This window comes from Orcinus orca, chromosome 10 (assembly GCF_937001465.1).
Source record: "Orcinus orca chromosome 10, mOrcOrc1.1, whole genome shotgun sequence".
NCBI lineage: Eukaryota > Metazoa > Chordata > Mammalia > Artiodactyla > Delphinidae > Orcinus > Orcinus orca.
In genome coordinates, this window is record NC_064568.1 from 4570526 (window position 1) to 4595587 (window position 25062).

Below are 25062 nucleotides of genomic sequence, written 5' to 3' on the forward strand. Positions count from 1 at the left end.
GTGATAAGTGGCCAGAGTTGGTCCTCACAGAGGTCGGTTACTTTTACACAGAGAAAAATTATGTTCCATGGCCTCATGTTAAGACCCCTAGATCCAGACCAGCTGATCTACAAATGTGGCCCCTAGTAGTAAGTGGTACTGGGCATCATGGGTAGGTGGCTCTGAAGAAACCCTTCACCGTGCAGGTGAGGAATGAACAGAAGACAGAGATGCTCCTTGTGACTGTGCTGGGGGAGGGAGAGGGTGTGCAGGGCAAGCGCCAGGAGCAACTTCCGAGAGGGCAACAGGGCCCAGAGGAAAGACAGCGGGAGCTTGGAAAACAAAACTGGCTTAAATTCCAACCCATCTTTTTGCCCTGGGGACATGACCCAGCCTTTCTGGGCCTTAGTTTCCTTATTTATCAAATAGAGGTAAGAACAGCAGCTGCCTCATCAAGTGGCTGTGAGGATTTCAAATCGTGTGCACGTCAATCACGCGTGTGGCATGGAGCAGGCACTCAACAAACGGCAACTATCACTAGGCCAAGCAGGCTGTGAGCTCCCGCAGGCCTCTTCCACTCAGCTCTCTGCCCACTGGGCTCAGCCACATGGCTTGGCCCACGACAGGTGTTTATTATGCTGAACTGAATCGAAGGGAGGAGACATTTGCTGATCTCCTCACTGCTTCCATATGTGAATTCAAATGTATCTCACATTCCCGGAGCCTCACAATAAATCTGTTCAGAAGAAGAAATATGTAAACCTTTTTACGGACAGACAGCCTGAAGATGCACAGGAATGAAAAATATTTTCTCCCATCACCCAGCAAATGGTGCAGCTAGAACCAGCCTCTTTAGGCCCCCATCCGCCTCTGGGTGTGGCTGACGAGGTCCAGACCGGGACTGGTGGGCTGCGGGGAGGGCTCAGAGCTCCGCAGGCGCCAGCTGGGTCACACGCCTCCCTCCCCAGGGCCCATCCCTGCAGGTGGGTGCAGACCATGTGCATCTGGGAAATGCCTCCTACACTGGCACGTTGTTCGAGCCCTAGAGGGGGGTACCAAGCTAACAGCCACTGCGAGGATGAAATCCGGTTACTGAGAACTGTTTAATCCTCCCAGCAACCCTGTGAGGTAGGTCTCATCCCATTTCACAGACAAGAGACCGAATCTCTGAGAGATTAGGGACCCACCTGCCTCACCCAGCTAACAAGTGACAGACTGTACTCCCGGCTCCCACGTGCTGGCTCCCCCCACGTGGCACTCTGCCCCCCAGAGCAAGGCTGTGGCCCGGACGCCCAGACACCAGTGGGCTCTGTCCACGTGTCCTCAAGACCCTCGCCTGCTGCAAGAGCCGCCTGCAAACCACAGACAGCGCATCTGCGCTTCCCTGAGAATCAAGAACGCTTCATCTTTTACCTCAATGCTGTTGATGAGCTCTAAATACCGGAGGTCTTGTACTCTGGTGAAGGCCTACAGGGGAAGAAATGAAAGAACAAAATCAGCTGCCTTCTGGGCTTCAAAAGTGCGTGATTGGCTGGGGGTGGGAGTCAAGCTTTAGAAAGTGAACCAATAAGGAGGGAAAGAAACAAGCACTGATTAATCACCGTGTGTACTGGGAGGGTCCTGCCACCCAGGGAAGCGTGGCTTTATCCCTGGGATTAGTCCATATGAAGAACAGCAAAGAAGCCCTGGTTGCATCACTCACTTTGGGACGAGGTAAACAAAACTTGGATACTGCAGTCAGTGATGCGGCTGGCTTGGAGGAATCTCTATGCGAAAGGGAAGACCAGGCTGGTCTGAGCCTCTGAGGCAGCAGCACAGAAGTGGGAGTGGGGGGACGTGCTGACGGAGGAGAGGCCGCGTGTCCACCTCAGTGACCAGGATGGAGCACAGGAGACAGCCTTGCTTCCCGGCAGGGCACAAACACAGGGCCTGTGGTGCCAGCACAGGGGGAGGAGAAGAGGGGAAAGCTGAGAAGGAACAAAGATGGCTTCAGGAAGGAAGGGGGAGGTAGGGAATGAATCACTCCAAGTCTCTGGAAGGCAAACTCTTATGTAAATCCTAAAAGTGGAGCTCTTGCGTTGGACTCGCAGTAAAGCCAGAGATTTTAACCCATGGACTACTAGAAACTTCTAGGCAGCCTTCTGCAAGCAAACTGATGTTAGCTAAGCCCCTTGTGCTGCTTTCAGATTCTGCAAGGGTTTTAGAGGAACATAACCCACCCTGTCAGGCGGATCTTCATGTGGCTTTGCTGCCAGCATCTCCTCCCATTTAATTCCTCCCAGGCGGGCTTCTCTACAGCGTCCCATATGAAATGGGCTGACACATGCCTGGAGGAGGCAGCAGGTCCAGGAGCCTTCGAATTTAAAATGCAGAACAACAACCCTGGCCAACTGCTCTCTCTGCTCAGCTGCACGACATCCTCCACCTAAAAAGCCAGGAGATTAGCAGGTCATCCGGCCTCTGGCTGCCTCACAGATGACCAAAATGTGACTTTATCTCTTCATCCTGCAGGGCCAGGCATCCTATCAGGGGCTGGGGACCCAGAGACGAACATGACTTGGCCCTTGTCCCCCTCTGTGATTCAGGGGCCCATATTTTAAAAGGGGAGGCAGGCAGACTAAACAGATCATGAACTCTCCCTGAGCCAAGATCTATACAATTCCGAACTAGATGCCCTGGAGAACACAGATTCACTGTCTGGAAACGGGCAGGGGCAGGAGGCTGGAGGCTGGACTAAGCAAAGCATCACAGGGTAGGAACCTGACAGATGGGACCTGAAGAGGGGTCCCTTGAAAGGGTCAGGCAGGCGTCACATAAGCAAAGGGATGAGGGCTCAAAGCACCCATTTTCCACACAGGAGGGCTTACAAGCTATCGTCTAGATCTGGGCTTCCTGAAAGCAACATGAGGGGGAAGCCTGGGGTGTCTGGCAAGGTGGCAGAGAGGAAAGAAGGAGCATTCTAGGTCTCAGTCCTGGCTCTGAGACCTTCCAGCTGGGGGGCCCTGAACCTAACCCTTGCCCGCCTCCAGGCTGCCAACAACTTCCTTATGGAAAGGGGCAAGCTAGCGAGGTCCTCTCCACGGCCTTCCTAGTTCTGCTCTGCTAGGATTTGAGGACTTGTCACCGTGAGAAACGTGAGTTTCTTCAGCCCTGACACATTCTGCAGAGTGAGGGGTGCCCTGGTCGGAGCGGTCTGAGTCACAAGGCCCGTGGATAACCTCAAGCAGAGGGAAGTGTGGGAACAGGGCCGCATCTGCAGTTCTGCTTGGGGCTGCCTTCCCAGGTGTGAAGCAGCTCTCCTCCGCCATCTAGTGGAGACACTGGCCTATCGCCGGGAACCACCCTCCATCCCCATGTGCCTGAGACTTGGGCAAAGCAGAAAAAGAAAGGCTGGGGAATGGGAATTTGGATAAAATGATCAAGTTCTAGTCTATGGTTAAAGTCTTGTGGGCTTCACACAATAATCTCTATTCTCAGGGAGCGTTTGGAGGATACAGGGTGGGGAGGAGGGGTTCCAGTTTAGTTTGCGTCAAACGTTTCAAACGTTTGCTGAGCGCCTAGTGGTCTATGGCACCGTGCTTGGCGGTGTTGGCTGATGCTAGGATGAGGCTGACGCTTAGTTGCGGGGTGTAAGGAACTGACAATCTCTCCGGAAGACTTCTAATTTCGTTCCAGGCTAAAACCAAGCAAAACACATTCTAGGAATCCTTTGTCATTCTTCATCCCTCCTGGCATTTCTGGGTGGGGCAGGAGAGGGAAGCTCCCTCCATGGACTTGCTTCCTCCTCCTCTGAATTCTTAAGAATTCCTAATAGCCCTCCTCTATTACCACTTTTCTTATGCTAACTAGATCTAAAACTATGATACAGATAATTATCGTATCACGGTGATTTTACTTGTTGTAATAATGGTTGGCATTTGTACAACCACTGCCAGTTTTAGAATCCCTCTTACAACGTGGGGGTTACGCCTAATGACACTGTCACGCAAGCCTGTCAGTCCCGTTTTCACCGTCCCGCTGTGGGAGTGGGAGGGCTGAAGCTCCAAGAGAAGCGGCTGGCTGGGGTCATCCAGCCCGTGCAGGCACCGCTGGGCCTCAACCAGGCTGCTGAGTCCCGGCCTGGTCCCCATCCACTCTCTTTTCAGGCCTAGAAGTCCCACCCTAGCACAGGGCAGGCACCACACATTTCTGCAACCACTTGCCCACCAGCCAGGAGTATGGGCTAAATGAGGGCCTGGCTAATTGACTGCGGGGAAGAAAAAGAGGGGAGGGAGGAGTAGGGTAGGGGGGTTTGGAAGCCACTCGTTTCCCCACCTCAGGCTCCAGACGAAAACCCATCTCAGAGACGGAGCTGGGCTTTTTCTAATGTGGGGAAAAGGGGGCAAATGTTTTCAACCACTTCTGTAGTTTTAATAGACTAGGCCAGGAAACAACACCACGGATCAAGGCCATGAATCATGCATGCCATGAAGGTATGTGTGGAGTGACACTGCCGTCAGAATCAGAGAACTTGACCATTTCTTCCAATGTACTTAGCGGAGTGCCAAGAAAAACAGCATTGTGTAATAAGTGGCCCTAATACCAGTAAGTGCTTATACCAATGATAAAAGCTCCCGGTGACTGAGCACTGACAATGTGCAGGCTTTGCTGTGAGCTGTGCATGGACAGTCACTCATAAGGCTGACAGCTACAGTCTATCAGATGCCCCTTCTTCTGTGTTAGGCTTTACAGGCATTATCCATTAGATCCTTATAACTCCATGAGGATGGGGCCTGTCATCACCCTAATTTTACAGATGAGCAACCTCAGAAAGGCTGTTACCTGCTGAGGCTCACGGAGGTGGCTGTGCTGGGATCCCAGCCCAGGTCAGTCTAACTCCAGAGCCCATGACAGTAGGCATCTGCCTCCTCAAGGGAGCCTGCGAGGACCAAATTCCAGCTCACGCTGACTGACGCTTACCTTCTTTGCTGTTTCAAACTCCAATCCTTCTAAAGCTTCCATGGCCAGCTCGCGCCAGTCAGTGTCTGTCACGCCCAAGCAAGCAATCTGGTAGGCTTCTCGGAACATCTTCCTATCCAGGTACTGGTACATCGGAGCAGACTGGAGGATTTCATCAAAAGGAAAGAAGACTGCTTTCAGAGCAATGGAAGAGTCAGACGCACACAAAGCCCGATTCCACGTGTGTGCACCAACTTAATGACGAATGTCACAGAGCAAGGCCACAATGACCCATCAGCACCCTGCTCAGCCTCACCCCGGCCCACCTGATGCCCTTCCATTCGGCCACCTCTTTCACAGCCATCGTATTGAACCACCGTATTTAGCAGCACTAACTTCCACCCGCCTCCCCTCCACCACCACCGGCTTTCCCCACCTCCAGGGTGGCCGGATCACAAGATGTCACCCTTGCCTGGAATGCCTTTGCCCCTCCTCGCCCTCTGCAAAGTACCTAGTTGGCTTTAAAGGCCCTGTTAAAATGTCACCTCTTCTGTAAAGTCTTCACTGACCCCTCAAGGGGTTTTATTTTTATTTTATTTTTTTAATATTTGTTCATTTATCTGGTTGCGCTGGGTCTTAGTTGCAGTCTCCTTAGTTGTGGCTTGTGGACTCCTTAGTTGCAGCTCGCCAGCTCCTTAGTTGTGGTAGGCGGGCTCCTTGGTTGTGGCACGCGAACTCTTAGTTGCAGCATGCATGTGGGATCTAGTTCCCTGACCAGGGATTGAACCCGGGCCCCCTGCATTGGGAGCATGGAGTCTTAACCAGTGTGCTACCAGGGAAGTCATTCTGGCTGTATTTTAATTAAAAGTCTGTCCCCATAAGGCTGTGCACAACCTGAGGGTGGCGGCGGGGTCGTACTTAACTCCCTCAGCAGGCCCTCAGTCTACGTTTGCTGAAGGAATGAACAACATTACTGAGGAAGGGGCCTGGGATGGCCTCTTACGAAGAGGGTGGAAAAACCTGCTTCTCCCAAGAAAGGCTGCCATCTTCTAGTGCCCTGGCCCTGGGAACCTTCCTACCATCCCTCCATCCAGACAGGGCTGCCTCACCATGACACCTGTGAACAGTTCTTAATAACTTCTTTTTTTAGGTGTACTAAGTGCTTTTGGATCGGTCCCAACAGCCCTGTGTAGTAGGTATTACTGCCCCCTGATTACTGCCCAGAGACTGAGAGGGCAACTGACCTGCTAAGGACACAGAAGTGGCACATGGAAGCCCTGGGGCTGGACTGGGGGCACGCTGTCCAGGTTCCGTGCTCCTCCCTGCCGTGTGTGTGTGCGTGTGCGTGTGCGTGTGTGTGTGTTCTTTCGCACACAAGAACAGGTGTGAGCTGGGTCCGGGTGTCCTCAACAACGAAAGGCCAGTCAGCGTGCTAAAGGGACTGCACCCCTCCTTCTGGCTTCCTGGGCAGTGGAATTGATCCGCCAGTGCCTCTGCGCTAATGGTTCCCAAATGTGGAGCTGGAAGAGCTGCTGTCTCTGTCTGGGGCCTGTATCTTTGAAATTCCTGACCCCAGTTTTTAGCTTTAGAGTTGAAGGAAACTTGTTTCTTTTTAAGCTATTCTCCCCTCTGACAGCAAGACTGCTTCTCAATGCTCACCTTTTCTGCCCTGCCCCCCCATCTCCCCTCCCTTCAAGGGGGCAGCAGGGCATGAAGCGGGGAGCAGTTGAGCTAGAACCCCGGCCTGGCTCAGCCACATCCTAGCTGTGGGGTTTGGGGTAAACTCATTAGCTCCTGTAATGATGCCCTGCCCAGCCCACTGGCTACCAGTGCGTTGAAAGTGGGAAGGTGCCAGGCGAAAGCGAGCCTGCTCCCTCCCCACTGTGCTTTCTCAGCACAGAAACACACCTGCTGCTCCTTTGTCTTTCCAGACCTTTCTGGGCTCAGATCAACTGTCACCACCTCATGGAAGCTTTCTCAAACTCCCCAAGAACAACGAGCTTTCCTTTCTAAACTCCTTTGGTGAACAACCTCTGTTCCAATTTAGTTGTTCTGCAGGGTTTGCTATTTAAAGATTGATAATAACAATAAGAGGAATTGGGCCAGACAAAACCTGAAGGATGGGTGCGTTTAGCTCCACTGCAAGGAAAAGTGAGGCCCAAAGAGTAAAAGGAGCGGCTCAAGGTCACAGCTGGTTGAGATGGCAGAGTCAGAACTCAAACCCACTGCTCCTTCCCCTCGACCGCCCCCAAGGTTGAGCCCCGTAAGGGTGGTTCGGGGACTCAGACAAGCACAGGAGAAGCCAGCCCAGGACAAATGGTTGACACTCGGGCTTGCCTGGGAGGCACCATCTGAGAACGGGAGTTTTAAAATATACTGAGGGATCAAATGCCCTCTGAGCTCTACTTGATCTCATTGTTGCATTCCAAGCATGAAGTCACCACCGCCCTGAGAAGCCCGACCAGGGTTCGCCGCCCTACTTGGCAGCCCTGACTAACCAATTCTTGCACAAGATGATGTAAATTTCGAAAGGAAACCAGAAATCCCCAGAGCGGGTCTGCTTTCTCCCTCCTCTCTGGGCCAAAGCCACAGGATGGCTGGAGGCAGAGGCGACAGATAAACAGCCTCTGTCTCGAGGCTGCCTTTCCGAACCCTTGGCAGTAGTGACCTGCTGCATCAGCAGGACGGCCTTCGTGCAGCCAAGGGGGCTCTGGCTGCTGAATCTGAAGGGCTTGGCTTCAGAGGAAGCTCCACGCTGCCCTGCTGGCTCCTCTTGGCGGCCAAAGCCAGGGAGCAGCAGCAAACTGCATTTATCTTCGAGGTCACGATGGCAGTCTTGGAGGAAAACTGTCACTCAGCATGGCCTGTCTGGCACGGTGGAGGAGGACTGTGTTTCTGGTGGCTGTGGAGCCGGGGCTCGGGATGGGGAGCCCCGCGAGGAAACAGTCCAGCAGGGGCGGTTCTTGCCCCTCCTCCTGCCCTGCTTCCACCCACCTCTCTCCCTTCTTTCTCTGGCTTTCTTTTTTTCTCTCTCCTTTTCCTCAGATCTTAATTCTACTACCATTTATTGAGTAATTGTTCTGTGTCAGGCACTATTAATTCCCGAAGCAATAAGTAACAAGGGTATCATCAGCTTAGAGGGAGAAGCGGACCCCAGCCCCAGCCTTTACAAGAAGCCAAGGCAGGGAGCGCGAGTGAAGGTGAGGTGTCTGGAGGGGGCGCAGACGGATGGAGCCCAGCTGAAGGGCAATCTGGAGACACGTCTACAAATCTTTCACATAGACATGACCTCTGACCCAGCAATCTCACTCCTAGGAATTTATACCAAGGAGCTATACTGGGATTGGTGCAAAGACTTAACTAGAAAGATGCCCACTATCTACAATAGGGAAAAAGCTGTAAACAGCATGACCATCGAACAATAGGCGCTGGTTGAGTAAGTTGTGGACATCATGTGACGGGACAAAAAGCAATCATTAAAAACAATGGGGGCAGCAGGAAGGGGGTGTGGTTATAACAGAAGGGCAACCTAACACCAGGGACCTTGTGGGCTGATAGCGGAGGTACCACTCACCTACACAGGTGATAAGTCTGTACTGTGGTTGCCAACTGTTACCAGCGGGAACACCTCAGCAAGTGGTACAAAGGATCTCTGTATGATTTCTTACAATTACATGTGAATCTACAATCACCTCAGTATTTTTAAATGCTAGAGAAGCACGTTTACTAATGTGGAGCCATGTTTCCAGTAGATTGCTGAGTGAAAAAGCCAGAGTGCTAGTTGATGGCCAATAATTCATACAAAGTGATGGGTCTGCAGTATGTAAATGTCAGGTTAATTAGAAGATTATAATCCACATTCAGTAAAGTAAGTACAGCAAACCTGAGGTTTCATCTATAGGAGCAATACTTACAGACAAAAGTCACAAAACAGTATTTACAGTATGGTTCCACTTTTGTTTAAAAATGTTTATATAAAATCATATACTCATAATTGCGTATCACACATCTATTATATGTACATATAGAAACGGTCTGGGTGCATATATTCTACAATCTTTAACAGTGATTCTTGGGCTTCCCTAGTGGCACAGTGGTTAAGAATCTGCCTGCCAATGCAGGGGACATGGGTTCGAGCCCTGGTCTGGGAAGATCCCACATGCCGCAGAGCAACTAAGCCCGTGTGCCACAACTACTGAGCCTGCGCTCTAGAGCCCACGAGCCACAACTACTGAGCCTGCAAGCTACAACTACTGAGCCCGTGAGCCACAACTACAGAAGTCTGTGCGCCTAGAGCCCGTGCTCCGCAACAAGAGAAGACACCACACTGGGAAGCCCACGCACCGCAACGAAGAGTAATGAAGAGTAGCCCCCGCTCGCCACAACTAGAGAAAGGCCATGCACAGCAACAAAGACCCAACATAGCCAAAAATAAATAAATAAAATAAATTTATTTAAAAAAAAAAAAAAGAGTGATTCTTGGGAATTTCCTGGTAGTCCAGTGATCAGGACTTACTGCTTTCACTGCCAGGGGCCCGGGTTCAATCCCTGGTCGGGGAACTAAGATCCCACAAGCCTCAACGTACAGAGTGATTCTCTCTCGAGGATGGGAAATTGAGGGCTAGCCTCTCCTTGGCAATTGTTTCTATTTTAAAACAGCTCTACAGAGGGCGCGATTCCCTTGGGGAGAAGACAGGAAGCTGGGGCCGCCGGGGTTAGGCCAGCCCCAACTTGGGTCGTCAATCTCTGCCCTCCTGTCTGTTTCTGCCCTCCCCACTACTCCGTGGCTCTGGACTCCAGCTCCCCCCAACCCCCCACATCTGTTCTGGCCTCCTCCTGGTTTGAGGGACGGGTGCAGACAGTCCCACGCTCCCTTTCTGGCTCAACAGACCTCGGCTCCCACGCCTCGTCCCACCCATATTCTCTCTCACACGCACACACCACCCCCTCACACGCCATGCGGACGCCCTGCTGGACTCCCAGCTGGACTCCCAGCTTTGCCAGCTTGTTCCACTCTGTCCCACGCACGGCTCTCAGTAAAACATGCTGTCTGCTGCCAGACAACTTTGCATACCCCTCCCCGCCCCTCCCAGGAAAGGAGGATCAGAAAGAAATGGAGGCTCAGTGAGGTTGAGCTGTTTGCCCAAAGACAGGCAGGTTGCAAAGGGTGGAGATGGCGTTCAGGTTCAAGTCCAGAGTGCCTTCCATGCTGTCACGGCTGCCACTCTAGTCTCTCTCCCCTCTCTCCTCCCCAGTCCTTCCCAGGCACCACGAGGAGCCTGGCTTTCCTGGTCTCGTCTGCCCTGCCCCGGCTAAGAGCTGACAGGCTCCCGGGTTACCTGTGGCACCTCCACGGCCGACATAGAAAAGGCGTGGAGGCAGAAGATCCTGGAGCCGTTGTAGCCGACCACGAAGCCCTGCAGCTTCTGCTGGTGCACGGGGAAAGTGCTGGCCTTGATGTTGAGGTAGCCGCCTCCAGAGAAGCAGAGCATGTCCTCACACTGGGTGTTCCAGGCCACACTGTTGGCGTTCGGCTCCTGAGGAACAGGGATGGTGAGGGTGACAGCCCCGGGCATGGACACCATTCCTACACTCAGACAAGGACTCCTTTTAAAGCCTGAATCACACTAAGTTGCCAAGAGTGGGGTGTAGGGAACGGGGGGAGAAGGGGATCGGACAAAATGGACAGGACACAGAGGCAAGCTCCTCTTTGCACTATGTGTGTAGGAATTTTTTAATAAGCAAGCATTATTTTTGAAAAAAATATTATTATCCTCAAGTATTAATAATTACATAGTAAGTGAGAAAATCAGCAAGGTGGGTTCTAGTTCTATTAAAGAATGAATATACAAAGCTAGTCATGGAAGAAGGTTTAAAAGGGTATATTCCAAAGAATTAACAGGGATTGTTTGAGGGTGGGTGGAATTGTGGGTAATTTTTATTTTCTACATTTTCTGTTTGTCTGAAATTTTCTTTTAGTCCTTGAACATCTATTGTTTTTTATAATAAGAAAAAGAACAGTGAGTTATTTTTAAAATTAGAAAATAATATATTCTCTCTGCATTGACAATTCACACATGTAAAAACTACGGTCTCCCTGGGAGGCACCCCTCCCCCTCACTTCCCCTCCAGAGTATTCTGCTCAGCTCTGGGGCCCCAGGGACCAGCAGATGTTCATACCTTTCTGCCTAGAATCTGTTACAATGCCTGAATCGTTTATAATGAGCATGGATTACTTTTATAATGAGAAAAAAACAATATAGCTGTTTTTGCTTGCAGGGGGCTGGGGCAGCTGAGAGGAGAAAAAAAGATAGCTGGGAATGTTTGTGTCTCCTGGCAAGATTGGAGAATCACCTTCCCTGGCTGCCTGCAGAACCCTCAGTGGGGACTGGGAAGGACACACACCCTTCCACTCCTTCAAGGCTCAGGCGCAGATTCACAACTGGGGGCCTGCTAACCTACCTCCAGGGGGTGGGTGTTCAGTCTGGAGAGAAGAGACATAACACCGAGGGCCCTATTCTGTGCCAGGCACTGAGCTAGGTTCTACGGTACCTTATTGAGCCCAGCAGCAATTCTGTGAGGGGGCAAGTACTAGTTGCATGTTAGACGTAAGGAGAAATTGAGGCTCAGAGAGGTTCACTAACTTGCTTGAGATCACACAGTAAGTGATGAAGGCGGGACTGGAGGCAGGTCTGTCTGAAGGCACAGCCTGTGCTCTTTTCTTTCCTCGAAACCACTCTGCCTCCCGGTGATGGGGGCGAGTTGCTATGGGGGAGTCGCCTTGGGCTAGTGGTAGCCAGGTGTCCCCTTCCAAATGACTGAGGCCGCCCCCGCTGCTGTGCTGATTCTGCTGCCGAGGACAAGGAGGAGCCCTGATAAAGGGTCCTCAATCTGCCATGACACAGGGACACCTGCAGTGGCTGAGGAAGCCAGTCAGGGGAGGCTTTAGCTCTGGGCGGACCCGCCTCAGGCAAATGGCCCTGACCGTTTACAAAGCCCTAAAGAGGCAAAGAGCAGCACCGAGTCCAGCAGAAAGCCAGCGGACGCTGGGCACGGAGCCTGTGGGCGGCTCTTCTCCGGGGACACCCCTCCTCCAGCCACAGGACCAAGCAGTGTGTAAGCAACTACTGTCCCCCGCACACTCCACCTCCTGTTGGCTCTTACAGTATCCTTGGGAAACAGCAGAGGAAGGGCTGCCCCCATCCCTTCCCTTCTTTCAGATGACAAAACCGGTCCTGTTTCCTGACCGTGTCTCAGGGCACTCGCAGACGCAGGCAGGCCTCCAGCCGGTGAGCAGCAGACTTCTTCAAAAGAATCATCTTCACATTAACCCACCTACTGAGAGCCCACCTATGAGCCCCACTTAGACTGATTATTATTCATTTACTGCTCACAGTAACCTCATAAGAAAGGTGTAACTTGCCCACCTTACCTGTGAGGAAACCGAAGTCCACGAGGCTCGCCCAGCTCCCGCCGCTCGCGTGCGAGGTGCAGGCTGGGCCCGGCCTCTTGGACTCTGTGCTGCCGTGTGGTCCCCACACGCTACACCTCACTGCTCTCCCCGGAGGCCCGCCTGGGAGCCAGAGTGTGAGCCCTTCCTGCAGGGACTGGGAAGCCAGGGGAGGGTCTCTAGGCAAGGACCTCGTCCTGGGCACGCTTGGGGGTCACCTGAAATAGCAACTCCTTGGTGTGGATGTCATACACCAGGCACGTGTCGTTTTCATCCACCACGGCCAACTTGTTGCGGGAGGCGCTCATGTCCAGGCAGCGCACGGCTGTGGCCTGCTTTAGCAGGACGATGGCAAAGAGACTGTCCACAAAGATCTTCAGGATCTGGCAAAATTTCAGAGGAAAACTGTGAGTCCCCAAGGCAACAACACCCTGGAGCACCGCCAGGCCGTTGGAACCGTGTGCTCTACAAGAATAACTCCCACTAACTTCACCAGAGGCTCTGTGTGGAGAAAAGGACCCATCAAAAGAAAGAGAACGGGGCTTTCTCCATAGGAGACCGGGAGTGTGGTCCGTCAGAGGTCGCCAAGGTAATGACAGTCCCCAAGACACAACCAACTCACTTGAGTGTCTGCTTGACTGGGGACTATTAACAACATTACCCAAACTGCAGGGTTAGGAGACAGCATCTAACGAGAGCTGAGTCACAAACTACCACGGGAAGAGGCGCCTGTAAACACTAACAAGACATCTGGTGTAGCCACAGCAAGATGACGATGATGATGCTGGTGGTGGGGATGATGAGAATTTTGATGATGGAGTTGATGATGTACATAGCTATCAGTTATTGACCATTTTTGACAGCCCTGTGAAACATGTGGTATTCTCTTCATTTGTAAAACCTGAGCCCCAGAGAGGTGAAGTGACTTGCCTAGGGTCACACAGCTAGTGAGTAGCTACAGACGAACATGACCCCAGGTCCACCTGCCCACAAAGCCCATGCTCTCCAGCCTCACACTGGAAGTGACAGCTGACAGAGAGAAGGAAGCTGGCTTTCCTTCCCTGTGGTGTTGCTACACTGTGGCCCCTGCCAATCTCAACTTCCATGACTTCCGTCCCCAGGAAAGGCCTGACAAGGCTCAGCCACAAGCCATCTGCTAGACAGCTTGACTCTCAGGCTAAAGCAGTTATATTTTTCCTTTCAAATTTCCATGTAACCCACTTAGAACTTTCTTCTTCTGAGCAAAGAACACACACACACACACACACACACACACACACACACACACACACATACATATCTGCTTAACATTTTGTAACCTAGATTTTCCACATCTATTTGAGCAAAGGGTCCATTTGTCTTAAACATCGAGTAACAGCGTGAGGACTAGTACCCTCTGGGATACAAGCTAGAACACATGCCTTGATCCATTCATTGCTCTAACCGGGACCTGACCTAAGGAACGAGCTCTGCCTTCCTCTCTAGCAAGGCACTGAAACTGAATCTCTAACAAGTCTCCCACTTTCTGGGTGACCTTAAATCCACTAACCCACTCTACGGCAGCCCAGAGGCTGCAGGGCCGACTCTGTCAGAACTCGGCAGGCTATGAGTCGGAGCATCTTTGGCCTGAAGCTGTCCTCATAAAATGGAACTCTGGGATGCCCTCCAATGTGCCTGGGGCGGGGGGTGGGGTGAGACAGGGGAGCCTTGCTCCTGCCCCGGGGAACCCACCTCAGGGTCACAACCAGTCTGGTCGCCAGTGTCTGCCTGCAGATAAGCAGCCTGATGGGAGACGTGAGGGAGCACTCACCTGTCCGTTCTTCAGGCCGACTAACAGACCCTCCCTTCCTGGGGGGCCGCCGATCACCTTGATGTAGCGAATGAGAGACTCCATCTGCCACTCCCGCTCCTTCACTCCGCTGAAGGACAGGCACTGCAGCCGCTTTTCCTAGAAAGCAAGTGCAGCTCTGCGTGATATTCAACAGAATAAGCATGCCCAGCCCTCCCAAGGAGGTCTGCCTGCACCTAAGGGATGAAAAACACCTACACGCTCAGTACCTACTGAACCCCATCTAGACCCCCTGCCTGGCACCACTACCCCTGCACACAAGTTTTCCCCACGAAGCCCAGCTCAGCTTCAGTTCTTGAGCAGACCTCCAGGCGGCCACAGCCAGAGGCAGCAACCAAAAGCACAGCTTTTTGCCACATCTATCCTATAACCTGTGGTACCCCTAAACTGCCTGAAGTTCTAGATTTTTAGAGAGATTTTAATAGTATTTTACATCCAGTGATTCCTAAAGGATTTCTTCCATTTTATCACTTCCAACAGGTCTAGTTTCTTGAAACCAAATCCACCTCTACTTCCAAGAAAGATGCTGGGCTGGCCTTCTCTTAAAGTCTTTCCAAACCCGCCTGGCATTGACCTAGACATTTCTAGGAAGCTCTAAGTTGAGAAATGTTTTTCTGTGAAAAAAGTTCTCAGAAGTAAAATTTCCTTTACGACTGTGAGTTCATATAATATTTTTTGTTGTTTAACTGAAAGTTATCACAAATTTTTAGGTGTATATGTTTACCACAAAATATTGATCTTCCTTTTGCGGGATATCAATGTATGCTTTAAGTCATTAAAATATATATACAACCGCAGTTTAACAAAGTGCTTTGCAATACAAAAAAGTATTTTCCAGTTTATGGCCCATGACTTTCTGGTAGAGTGTGACTCATCTAGATGCCAATAAAATGAAAGCAATGAATAGCCACTGAGCTTGATGGAAAGGGACTTGCTTCCTAGTGACCAATTTTAAAGCTGTGAGTTGGGTACCCCACTCTTGGAGGAAGCATGAAGTGGATGCGGCCCACCCTCCCAGCCACCGCTGCCCACCTGGCAGAGGATGATGTGGTCGGCACACACCACCAGGAGGTTACATTCGAACTTCCTAACAATCTTCTCCTTCATCCGGTACCGCATGTCCAACGAGTCATCTGAATACAACTCGTGGATGAGGATTTTCTCGGGCAGCTGGACAGCTAATCGATTTTTGTAGATGGCAATTTTCTTGACAAGCTCTTTGCATTTAATCCGAACTGTCAAAGAGAAAAACAAACAAACAAAAACCCAGCTCTACCAAGAGGCTGTTAAGTAAGGTAGAAGGCAGAGAAATTAACAGCCACCATTTAGTTACTGCTATTGGCAATTAAAGGAGACACTCTCATCAAAATATCTTTACAGAGTGTCTAATATGTACAATCAGCTGTGCTAAACTGAGATCCAAAATTGTATACAATGTTTGTGGTCCAAAGCTTACAACTGGCTATGGAAAGTAAAATTCTTTGTACTACCATCACTTGCTGAATATAAATCTAATTCCTCTGCATGGCACTAATGGCCCCTGATGATCGGGAGCCCGTCTGGGTAACGGCCTACACCTCTGGCCACTTCCCACCCCCGACCCTTGACAACAGGGAACCAAAGGTAGTTTCTGGTACACACTAGGGTCTCACACTCTTGCTATAGACCAGGTGGAGAAAATGTCCTCAGGAAGGAAACCGGGGAGCTACCCAAGTAGCTACACCCTCACCATCATAGCTGGAATCTTCAACCAGAGGTGCTGCTCCCAGATGAGGACCAGAGGATGCCACCTGAATCTGCAGGACAACCCTTGACCTGGATCCCTACCCACAGGCCCCCAGCAGTGTGCTGTGGCCAGCATATCTGGATACGAATGCACTTGAAGTCAGTGCATTTAACCAGCATGGCCACTTGGGTGGACAGAGGAGGAGACTGACTACACTAGGTCTTGGTGACCAAGCCTGTGCAACCCACTGCGGGCTTATCTCTGGGAGAAGGACCCGCCAGGAGGCGAGTGGACACGGAGCTGACAGAGCAGCACCCCCGAAGGGACTGTGACCAGAGAGGATACAGGTCCACAGAGACCCATGCAGGTCAGCCCCAACCCCCAGCTCTAACTTGTGATATGTTACCCTCCTTAGCCAGGGAGCCCACGTTCCCCTCACTATTACCTGCGAAATTTTCTGAGTCTGTGCTTTTTTCTTTTTTTTTTGTTTTGGAGAGAGGGTTTACTGCTTTCAAAGACATCTACATCCTCTCCACACCCCACCACAAAAAAAAAGCAAGAGCTGGTGGTCCAGTGTGTTTCCAAAAGACCAAGGAGAAACATTTCTTACCATTTCATTTGCCCTGTCAGGAGCCCTCTCAACCTGCCCCTCTTCCCAGTGCCTGGAGGCCAGAGGGGCCATACCTGCCTTTTACCTTTCTGCTCGGTGATCAGGTGCTGCACGATGACATCAGTCATGCTATCCCTGTAGGCATATCGGTCCTTGTAGAGTCCGTGGACTGTGCTGAAAATAAGCTGGTAGAAGGAAATGGTGCCATCCTGGCAGCCTACCACCTGCAGAGAAAGAGTGTCAATTCCCAGCTCTCTGTGGAGAAAGCGTCGACCCTCCCGCTTGTCAGGAACGAGCGTCAATGATCTGACTGGCTAAACATGGCTGATGTTCAGTGACTACTCTGGCAATGGCCCATCAAATGAACTCCCCCTTCTTACCACATAGTTGGAATCGGGTTTCACTTTACACGTCCACACCCAGGAGTTCTGCTCCCCAACAGTCCCGAGGCGCACTCCATCCTTGGTGAAAAGGGATACTTGCTTGTCTGACCCCCCCAGCAAAATGTACTCCCCTTTAGTAAAGTAGCTGAGGCAGCAGGGATCAAAGTTCAGTGACCGATCCTTCCCAATCTGAGGAAAGAGAACACGCCAAGGGAAATCTACTTCTGAATTCATAATAATCACAACACAATCAAGGGCTTTTCCCTCCAACTTTTAGAGGGAGCTGGGAAGATTGGGGAGAGCTGGCCAGCATTCTCCCGCGTGTGACTGATTCCATCATGAACGCAGGCCAGTCCTCTGGAGCACCCTACCTCTCCCCTCCTCACAGCCAAATCCTCCAGTGTCTTCCCCAGTCCCACCCAGCTGCTCCAGGGGTGTGTCTTAGCTCCTCAGCCAATCTGCACCCGAGATGGTCTTTCTCCCATAGGCCTTCCTCCGCACATAGCCTTTACTAGGGTTCAGGACTCCCCTCAGCTTCTTTTCTTCTTCCTTTTCTTTCCTCCCTCCCTCCCTTCTTTCCTTTCTTTTTTTGTATTTCACAAGACTAAGTCCATTCAATTTTCTAAAAACTAACTTCTCTTTATAACAACCTTATTGAGGAATTTCACATACCATACAATTCACCCACTTAAAGTGTACAATTCATCGGCTTTTAATATATTTGGAGTTGTGCAACCATCATCACTAATTCTGGAACATTTCCAACACCCCAGAAAGAAACCCTGTACCTGTTAGCAGTCAATCCCCATTCCCTCCTCTTTCCACCCCCAGGCAACCACTAATCTACTTCGTGTCTATAGATTTGCCTATTTTGGACATTTCATATAAATGGAATCATAAAATATGGGACCTTTCGTGACTGGTTCACCCTTGCTGTAGTATGTATCAGTACTTCATTCCTTTCCATTGCTGGATAATATTCCATTGTATGGATATTCCCCATTTTATTTATCCATTCATCAGTTGATGGACATTTGGGTTCTCCCTATTTTTGGCTATTATGAATAATGCTGATACGAATATTTGTGTACAAATTTTTGTGTAGACATATGTTTTCATCTTTCTTAGATACACATACCTAGGAGTAGAATTGCTGGGTCATACAGTAGCTTCATGTTTAATGTTTTAGGAACTACCAGCCTTTTTAAAAGTGGCTGGCTGTACCATTTTATATTCATATCAGTAGTAAATAAGGGTTCCAATTTCTCCATCCTACTGGGTGTGAACTGGTGTCTCATTGTGAATTTGACTTGCATTTCCCTGGTAGCTAATGATGTTGAACATCTTTTCATGTGCTTACTGGCCACAAGTACATCTTGCTTGAAGAAACGTCTATTCAGATCCCTTTCCCATTTTTCAATTAGGTTGTCTTATTTTTGAGTTGTAGGAGTTTTTACATATTCTAGATGCAAGTTCCTTATCAGATAAGCAATTTGTAAAACTTCTCTCCCACTCTGTGCACTGTTTTTTCACTTCTGATGGCGCCCCCTCTGCTTTCAGAATGAAGGTCAAGCTCCTGAGCTCTGTTCCCAAGATCCTTCTCTCAGCCAAAATGAATTTCTTCTAGTTTCCTGAGTGGCCCATGCTCTTTCAATCCTCCATAATGACATGACATAGGTGCCATTCTCCACACCACCCCAGCCCTGGCCAAGAGTGCCCTTTCCCTCTTCTTCTCTGCCAGGTGTCATCTCCTCCATGAAGCATCCCCCAATCTCCCTGCCCACCCAAGGCCTAATTAAGACCCATCTCCCTGTGCTGGCCTCTCCCACAGCACTTCTCTCACTGCTCTGTAATTGCACATTTAACCTGATGTCTCCCCACTAAAGTCCACGGGTCCTCTGCTGCCCCTGAGTGTGCCTTCTGTGACAAAAGACTATTTTTTATTATCATTATTGAACTAATAATCACTTTACTATAGAAATAACTCTAAAATCCTTGTTTCTCCTTAAGTTTTGTTCAACTTACAAATATTTTCCTATTTATAAACCTAGTAAAAATAAGCAACCAGGGCTTCCCTGGTGGCGCAGTGGTTAGGAATCCGCCTGCCGATGCTGGGGACACGGATTCGAGCCCTGCTCCGGGAGGATCCCACATGCCGCGGAGCAGCTAAGCCCGTGTGCCACAACTGCTGAGCCTGCGCTCTGGAGCCTGCGAGCCACAACTGCTGTGCCCACGTGCCACAACTACTGAAGCCCGCATGCCTGGAGCCCGTGCTCTGCAACAGGGGAAGCCACCACAATGAGAAGCCCACGCACCACAACGAAGAATAGCCCCCGCTCGCCACAACTAGAGAAAAGCCCGCGCCCAGCAACAAAGACCCAACGCAGCCAAAAATAAAAACAAATAAATAAATTTAAAAAATAAGCAACCAACTGAAAAGGAGTCTTTCATTAAACTTTACGGAATTCAATTTTGAACAGATCATAAAATCCCTTAGTCTCATTTACAACTTAGTTAATTTCCTTAAACTAATTTAAACTGCAGTTATTAACTTAATATATTCAATTTTCCTTTTTAAGAATTTCAAATGCCTAATAATCAAAAGTTCCCCTCGTACTTACATAATGATAGTAGCTCTAATGAGAAAACTAAAAAATCGCATGAGTCATGGCACAGAAGGCGTGCAGCTTCTGGTAATGCTCACTAGTTGCCACTGGACCAACTCTCCTACAGGTAACAACTGTAAACTCTGGACCAACTATAAACTACAACCACCTGGAGGCAGTGGAGAGCAACCAGAAGCAGAAAGAGACGTAAGACACAAATGCATCTGGAAGAAGGGAATGGCATTAGGTGAGTTTCTCATTTTTTTAATGGCTTTTTGCCTGAGGGCAGGCACTGTCAGTGACCTGATGGATGAGCACAGAACTTGGAGCGACCACAGCAGCTTGCAATTGAGGCAGGAAATCCCAGAAAAGAGACAGATGCAGAGGGGGAGCCCCAATCCTGCACATACACTGCTGAATATCTGGAGCCCCTTGAACTACACACGCCACGTGTGGGGCAGATGCCAAGCAGCCTAGCAAAGGCTGAAGAGACACTCCAGCTGCTGCCCACACAGGAAAGGTACAATTTAAATGTTGAGTCCAGCAAAGTTAACTACCTGCTTAAGGAAAAAAAAAAAAACTACACAATAATCTTAAGAGGAACATGACAGATGTTCCCTATGCTGTATCATTCACAATGTTCAGAATATAACCCAAAATTCCAAAAAGCAGAAAAGTGTGAACCATATTCAAGAGAAAAGACAACCAATAGAGACTGACCCCAAGATGATTCAGAATTTAGAATTAGCAGATGAGAATTTAAAAATAGCTATTTTAGGGCTTCTCTGGTGGCGCAGTGGTTGAGAGTCCGCCTGCCAATGCAGGGGACATGGGTTCGTGCCCCGGTCCAAGAAGATCCCACATGCCGCAGAGCGGCTGGGCCTGTGAGCCATGGCCACTGAGCCTGCGCGTCCGGAGCCTGTGCTCCGCAACGGGAGAGGCCACAACAGTGAGAGGCCTGCGTACCGCAAAAAAATAAATAAAAATAAAAATAGCTATTTTAGGGAATTCCCTGGCAGTCCAGTGGTTAGGGCTCCGAGCTTCCACTGCAGTTGGAGGCACGGGTTCGATCCCTGGTAAGGGAACAAATATCCCGCATATCATGTGGCACAGCCAAAAAAAAGAAAAAAAAAGTCATTATAACTATGGTCAAGAATATAAAGGAAAATATACTTGTAATGAATGAACAAATATGAAAGAAGAGCTAAATAGAAATTCTAGAGCTGAAAAATACAATAACTGAAACAAAAATTCACTGGATGGGCTTAAGAAATATTACAGATGACAGAAGAGTCAGTGAAGTTGAAGACTGAGAAACAGAAATCCTCCAATCTCAAGATCAGAGGGGAAAAAAAAGATTTAAAAAATGAACAGGGCCTCCATGACCTGGAGAACAATATCAAAAGGTCTAACATGTATAACTGGAGTCCCAGAAGGACAGGAGAGAATGGGGAAGAAAAGTTATTTGAAGAAATAATAACCAAAAAATTTTCTATATTTGGTGAAATAATAAAGACATAGATGTATAGAATCAAGAAGCTCAGTGACCTCCCCCACAACCCCAAGCCAGAAAATATAATAAATCTCTTTAATATTCCAATATTGCTTAGGTACTTAATAAAAATTTCTTTTATCTTTCAATTTAAAATTGGAAGAATAAGGGAGTTCGCTTCCACTGCCATGGGCCTGGGTTCAATCCCTGCTCGGAGAACTAAGATCCTGCAAGCTGTGCAGCATGGCCAAAAAAAACCTGGAAGAATAAAATTGATTACTAGCTTATGTCTTTTAAATGGTCATCATAAGACAAATCTGATAGAGATTCTAATAGGGATTCTAGTACCAGTCTGCCTGGGTTCCAATCCAGGCTTGACCATTAACTAAACTGTGTGTCTTTGGGTAATTACTGAACCTCTCTGTGCCTCAATTTTCTTAGATGTAAAGCGGTGATAATAGTATCTACCTCATAGAGTTGTTATAAAGATTAAAAGAATTAACGTTATAAAGATTTTATACAATGCCTGAAACTCAATAAATGTTAGCTATTTGTCATTATTAAGCCAGATCCCCTTAAACATTACAAACACTTAAAATGCCAAAAGTACACATTATACCTAAGCCTAACACAAAAGTATAGATTTGATCTACTTCATCACTGTATATTTAATTCTAAATCTTCCCAGATTTAGAAGACACTTAGCCACTGAGGAAACAATTTTACTGTCCCAAACAAGTTATCTCAGCAGAATGAGGTTGCTTATCATTCAAAAACTCAGGGCCACAACATGAGCTCTGGAGCTGCATACATGCAAGATATCTCCGATGGCCTGGCCCCCACGTTGAGCTCTTCTTTGTGGTCACTATAGCAACGAGACCCCATTCCTTCCCTGTGTAGTGTGGATTTTTGTTCCCATGAACTTCCAATACCCACACCCGATGTCCACTACACAGTAGATACGCAATAAATATTTGTTGAATGATGATGTACACACATTAAGTGGAAGAATAGATAGGGCCAGGGCTAGATGCAAGATGATAAAAATGAGGGTTTGGGGAAATCAGCCATGGGAAACTGAGAAAACACTCCTTATTTTTTCTTTACTTAATTATAAAAGAAATGACCAACAGTAAGATGAGGTAGAAGAAACGGCCCCAAAGGTAGGCTACACATAGCTGATACCTTTCCCTTCTAGCATGACATTTTTTGAGGAGTAAGGATGTTGTTAAACAAAGGCTCCATTGAACAGGCTGTAATTCTCACCTGCTTGTATGCGGTTCAAGCCACCCCCACTAATCCTCAGTGTCTTTTGCCTACTAACAGATTTTCCTACTACCAGGCTCTCTCTACCTTAATCCACCCTCCACAGAAACAAGGAAATCTTCTGAAATGGGAATCTGACCACGTCACTCCCTCCCTGGATCTATGGCTCCTGAATACTTACAGTAGATGATGTTCAAACTCCTTATTCTCACTAGTCAGGTCCTTTACAGTCATGTCCCCATCTTCCTTTCTAGCTCCATCTTTGTCCACAAGTCTGGGGATCCAGTCACCCTAAACAAATCACTGTCGCTTGAACTGTCACATATTTTCATTCTTCCCTGCCTTTGCAGATGCTATTTCCTCTGCCTGAAACGCCATTCCCATTGTCCTCTGCCTAGCGAACTCCTGCTTGTCCTGCTCAAAGCTCACCTCTACAAAATCTCCGGTCTCCACCAAGCAGTGCTGCCATCTTTTTTTGTGTCCCTATAGCTGTCTATCTGTACAATTCTCTCTCATGCCATGGATCACACTGCACGGGGACTGCTGGCTATCCCCACCAGCCTGTGAGCTCTCGCAGAGCAGAGGCAATGACTTACACAGCGCTATGTCAGCAGCTCCTAATAGGTGAAGGGCTGGCCTAGTGGCTGCTCATAACTGTTCACAAGGTGAATAAGTCAAATACAGGAAGGTAGGGTCATGACTAGAACCAAGACCTTACAGACCAAGCTGCGTTTCAATCCCAGGTGCCATCATTTACTAGCAGTGCGAGACCTTGGACGTGATATTTATTTCACTGCTCTAAGTATTATCTACTCATTTCTGAAAAGTTGATCAAAGTACCTACTTCAAAAGGTTTTGTAAGAATTAAATGAGATAAAGTATGCATAGCACTGAGCACCGAAGCTGGTATCACAGTAAATGCTCAATAAACAGGAGCTAACAAAAATAATGTACAATTATTATTAATACAATCTCCAAACATGAAAATACACTAAAACAGGCATGACCGAAACTGTTTCTCCCATCGGGCTTGTACAGAGCTACATACCTGTTTTCCACTCAGCTGGTAGAAGGAAAGCTTCTGTCCCCAATCAGCTACAGCCAGGATGTCATTATGTTCCTCTCTAATCAACAGAAGACAAAAAAGGTTACGTGGGGCCATGGCCTGCTCAGGAGTGTAGCCCTCATCAGCATCTACATCTCAGTGTAGCCTGAGAGTTTAACAAACAACAGGAAAAAGAAAGCCCTGGCCAGGCTGTCAGATTGCCAAATGTTGGACAAGAGTACAGAGGCCAAAAGTTGTAATGTGGGCCTACCCATCAATCAGTCCAATGGGAAGGGAGCAGGTGAGATTCAGCCCTCCCGGTATCTGTTATTTCACTGAATGCCCCACCACTCAGGTGCTCGTGGTGCCAAGACACTGCCACAATGAAGAGGTGAAACCTCTCATTTCAGTTTCCTAGGAGCAAAGCTAAGAAACAGCAAGGTTGCAGATCCAAGAGTGCTTCTCTCTTACACACTATAAAACATGGGGAGGGCATCCCTGGGGGCGCAGTGGTTGAGAGTCCGCCTGCCGATGCAGGGGACACGGGTTCGTGCCCCGGTCCAGGAAGATCCCACGTGCCGCGGAGCGGCTGGGCCCGTGAGCCATGGCCGCTGAGCCTGCGCGTCCGGAGCCTGTGCTCCGCAACGGGAGAGGCCACAACAGTGAGAGGCCCGCGTACCGCAAAAAAAAAACCATGGGGAGATGGTGGAGAGATATGTCTTCTGCACTGGGAAGGCATGGATCGTCTGATTTTTTAATGGCCAGAGGGGAACTTGGCTTGCCTCTCCTCAAGCGGGAAATTAACACAGTTGGGGTTTTTGCACAGGTGAAAAGGTTGACTGGATCGAATTTAAAAAAAAAAAGACCAACAACTGTCTTTGAAACTGAGTGCCTATCAGGATCAGTGTCTAGGAACTGGGGCTGTAGGACCAGCACAGGAGAAACCTCCTCAGCTAAGGCTGGGGATCAGGCTACTCAGGAATCTGATTCAAGAGAGAGACATTCCCAGCCCTTGAGTCCTGGTCTTAATCCACCTAATGTTGCCTCCTCTTTCTTTACTAATTCCAGCTTTTTGAGCCCAGGGCCTTGCGGTCATCTGGCAGCACCATGAGATATGCAGGCAAAGCATGGTGCAGCCCTATCTGCAAAACCCAGCCAAGAGTGGCAAAATAGCACTAATTCGTAACTAAGGGAAAAAAGACAAAGATGGAGAGGGATGGAGCGGACCCACAGGTGAACTCTGTGTGAATGGCACTGAAATCCAAACACATCCAGAGGCCCAGGCTACAGTGAGCCCTCTTGGGGAGACCACATACAGCTCTGGGCCGGGTTCAGCCCCACAAGCTGGATGGGTGGTTTTCAACCTTCTTTTCCCCTTTTTTCCCCCTGGCAGTGGGACTCCTTAGCAAAACAAACACTTGTGCTAACAATTAAAGGGTCTGCTCTGGCTGAAGCACAGATAGGGACCTGAAACCCACCCTTTCCTCCCTTCCTTGTCCCCCACCTCCCACCTTCTTTTTTTTTTTTTTTTTGCAGTACGCGGGCCTCTCACTGTCGTGGCCTCTCCCGTTGCGGACGCGCAGGCTCAGCGGCCATGGCTCACGGGCCCAGCCGCTTCGCAGCATGTGGGATCTTCCCGGACTGGGGCACAAACCCGTGTCCCCTGTGTCAGCAGGCGGACTCTCAACCACTGCGCCACCAGGGAAGCCCCTCCCACC

At 49.3% G+C, this 25062-nt stretch overlaps 1 protein-coding gene across 21 annotated transcripts in view; it reads right to left on the reverse strand.

Annotated features, from left to right (window-relative positions):
• Positions 1–25062, reverse strand: part of IFT122 (intraflagellar transport 122) — a 77919-nt gene that overhangs the window by 32801 nt on the left and 20056 nt on the right. For 19 of the 21 annotated variants that reach the window (XR_004479392.2, XM_033414164.2, XM_033414153.2 and 16 more), the window contains 9 exons: positions 23348–23423; positions 16933–17124; positions 16638–16776; positions 15249–15451; positions 14178–14315; positions 12586–12750; positions 10257–10454; positions 4939–5079; positions 1393–1446 (listed from right to left, as the gene is read on the reverse strand). Coding sequence is in view for 20 of the 21 variants with exons in the window: in XM_033414164.2 (XP_033270055.1) it covers positions 1393–1446; positions 4939–5079; positions 10257–10454; positions 12586–12750; positions 14178–14315; positions 15249–15451; positions 16638–16776; positions 16933–17124; positions 23348–23423 (1306 nt within the window). In the remaining variant the exon portion in view is untranslated. The remainder of the gene's footprint in view (positions 1–1392; positions 1447–4938; positions 5080–10256; positions 10455–12585; positions 12751–14177; positions 14316–15248; positions 15452–16637; positions 16777–16932; positions 17125–23347; positions 23424–25062) is intronic. The other 2 variants (XM_033414165.2, XM_033414159.2) reach the window with 1 other exon arrangement.